Source organism: Brassica rapa, chromosome A02 (genome assembly GCF_000309985.2).
Source record: "Brassica rapa cultivar Chiifu-401-42 chromosome A02, CAAS_Brap_v3.01, whole genome shotgun sequence".
Classification (NCBI taxonomy): domain Eukaryota; kingdom Viridiplantae; phylum Streptophyta; class Magnoliopsida; order Brassicales; family Brassicaceae; genus Brassica; species Brassica rapa.
The window spans coordinates 7481731-7484946 of record NC_024796.2 but is presented as its reverse complement, the minus strand read 5'-3'; the positions used below and the strand labels follow the sequence as shown (position 1 = coordinate 7484946).

The 3216-nt window shown below is 32.6% G+C and overlaps 1 protein-coding gene across 1 annotated transcript; it reads left to right on the top strand.

The window, feature by feature from the left end:
- Positions 1 to 1540: 1540 nt before the first annotated feature.
- On the top strand, positions 1541 to 3013 carry LOC103852023 (auxin-responsive protein SAUR32). Its single transcript, XM_009128903.3, has one exon. It carries the CDS (start codon positions 2412 to 2414, stop codon positions 2796 to 2798), a length of 387 nt encoding a protein of 128 aa, XP_009127151.1. The 5' UTR covers positions 1541 to 2411; the 3' UTR covers positions 2799 to 3013.
- Positions 3014 to 3216: the final 203 nt, after the last annotated feature.

Genomic DNA, 3216 nt, shown 5'->3' with positions numbered 1-3216 from the left:
GTGTAGTCATCGGAAACGAAAAGGTTGTTTTATCGGCTACTAATATCGGATTAGTTTGACATTTATTCATGTTTATCCATTTACCTTCAATCACGGTGAGAGCAATGAACTAGTAAAATAAACATTAGTTAATTTCGATCTCAATTCCGATTTTTCTTAACGTTCGAGAAAACCCCGAAATATTTTCGTTTTGAAGTTTATGCTACTTTATCAATTGAAACTACCGGGTCGTTGGCTTTTTGATGTGTCAAAAGGGCATTGTTGAGCCAACTGATCAGATTAGAGTAGCGACCAATATTTGATTAATTATTACGATTTGAACTTAGCTTAGAAGGTAATAATGTTAAAATCGTTATCCCCAATCCTTAGATAACAATGATTTTATTTAGAAGTTAAGGGCAATGAATATGTGACACATTAAATTATATTTACAATATTTTGTTTTTGAATAATTATATTTACAATATTTTTGAAGATATATTCCAAGTTATAGCTTTACTATCTATATATATAAAGAAATGTTCGACTCTATCTCGTGAAGCCACATCATCAATTCGTGCGTTCTGGGAGTGACACGTGTCCCATTTTATATTTAGAGCCAAAATAAATGAATGCAGTTAAGGGTAATTGAACCCAGCACCTCTAGCACTGGTAATTTCTCTTAGAACCACTAGGCTAACGTCACTTTTTATAAATATGTGACCGCGAAAATACTTATTATCGTGTCAGCTGGAAGCCCATGCTTCTTCTGCTTGTGGCCAGGGCCGACACTGAACTGACGTCAAGATGAAGATCGTGAAGTTAAAAACTTTGCTCCAAACAGTTTTGCAATGTTTCCAACCTTTATAACTTGATGAATATAATATATATCAAAATACATTTGTTGTACACGCTTTTATTAGTTTTGCTTTTAAAAGAAGGTATTTACAGTTATAAATGTTTTGTGCCAGTGAAGTAATGGTTGAAAAATCTCTATACATATGTCATTTTAAAATAACATCCAACTTCTATATATAGTCAATACATATGTCCATGTTATATTCTAGACTAAATATTTTCTCTTTTAAAAATATAGAAAACAATTTTTTTAGTCTACAAGCAAATGTTATAGAGCAAGTATGCATTATACAAAATAATATATATTTAAAATCCATACACAAAAACATAAAAGTTGTTATAGGCATCTTTCTGACACATGCACACTCCACTACGAATAAGAATTAAAAAAAAAAAACAGTATTGTCATCAAACTTTATCACAAATCCACATTTGTACATCTATAATTATGAGTTGGATAATTAGTTAATTTGATACAATACCAAAACAAGAATAATCGACAAACAACTATACCACCGCATACTAATAAGTAAGATATAACAGATAACCAAATTCTTGAATCTTAAAACAAATTTCAATTCGAGCATTTAATGAATATCAAATTAACTAATATCCCGCCCGTAGGGCGGGCCGACCCTAGTTACTATATAAAGTAACGTTACGATGCATCCGCCAAACATAAATGATTGTTTTCTTTTCATAGATTGGTTGAAAATAAATATTTACATATAATATTATGTTTATCTAATAAGTTAATTATGTTATTTGACAAAACAATTTAACTTTGTATGTTAATCTAATATTTATTACAAATCTCACCACATCGTAAAATAAATGAACCTAATCATTTTCATAAAAAGTAAATTAAGAACCTTAATTTCAAAAATAAGTTATAAGTATATAATTTATCATCAAAGTGTTTCAAAAAAAAAATTTTATACTGTTTATTTTATAACATCATTCAGTTTAAATCTAGTTGATCAAAAAAACACCATTCAATTCTAATGTTAAATTTCTCACTAAAATGAATATTATGTTTCCACCCAAGATAATCGTTTACTAGATAAAAAAATAAAAGGAAAACGTTTTTGACCATTAAAACAATTAACAAGCCTGCTTAGTCGGTAAACCCTAATCCTTCCTAACTAGCTGCAACTTTTACCACGTCAATTTCCAGCTCATTAATCAATTAAAAACACACACAAAAAGCAAAAACAAAATAGGAGAAAAAGCCTTAGCGGCGTGCGCGTGAAAGCAAAGCCCTAAACCGATGGGTAATATGTATATATATACAAGCTTACATCTCCATCTCCATTATCCTCGCAACTTCCTCACAAAAAACATTTTATCAAACATATACATGTATGCTTAGCCTATCATGAGCAACATCCCTAGATCTCTCACCGACTCATCTCTTTCTATATTTCTTCTCACTATCTCTTCTGCCGTCGATCCTTGGCCCTTTTCTATCACCGTCTTTTAACACCAGCTGCTCTTCTCCGTCGTTAATCGTTTTTCAATCAATCTTCGTGTTTCTCGATAAGTGTTTTGGTAAGAGAGACTCTATCTCTTTGATGGGTTTTGAAGAACACGTGCATAAACAGATGGTGTTCAAGTTTCACTTTCCTCATCTCCACATACTCCATCATCATAACCATCATCATGTTCCTAAAGGCTGTGTTGCGATCATGGTGGGCCACGAAGGAGATACAGAAGGTCTACACAGATTCATTGTTCCGTTGATGTTCTTGAACCATCCTCTGTTCTTGAGGCTCTTGAAAGAAGCTGAAGAAGAGTACGGTTTCAAACACGCTGGTCCGATTACGATTCCTTGCCGTGTCGATAAGTTTAAGCATGTTCAGGAGATTATCGATGAGGAGATTCATCGCCGTCATAGTCACGGTAACGGACACAACAACCATAGCCACCACCACCACAACAACCATCTGCGATGTTTCTGAAGATCTCTGTGTTTGGCATTGGTTTGGTTTGGTTTGGTTTGACATGTAATTGTTTGGTTTGGTTTGACTTCTCTTTTGAGATTGGTTTAGTTTGCTTAGTGATGATGATGAAAAATACAGAGTGCAATTGAATGTGAATGCTTCTCTCATCTTTTACTAATGTAATCGTGAGGAATAAGGAATTTCAATGTGTTATTGCCTGATTGGAATAACGTTCCATTTGTATTTATTATTTGGAATATTTTTTAATTATGTAATTGATTCTAACGCGTTTGGCCATGGACCATGTTGCTTTTGTTGTTCTTTTTCTTATAGAAATTGCTTTGTTCGTTAGGATTACATCCACCACGCCAAGTGTCCCGAATATATTCTACTTTTTTATTATTTCAAAAGTGACAAATTCAACAAAATCCTAGAA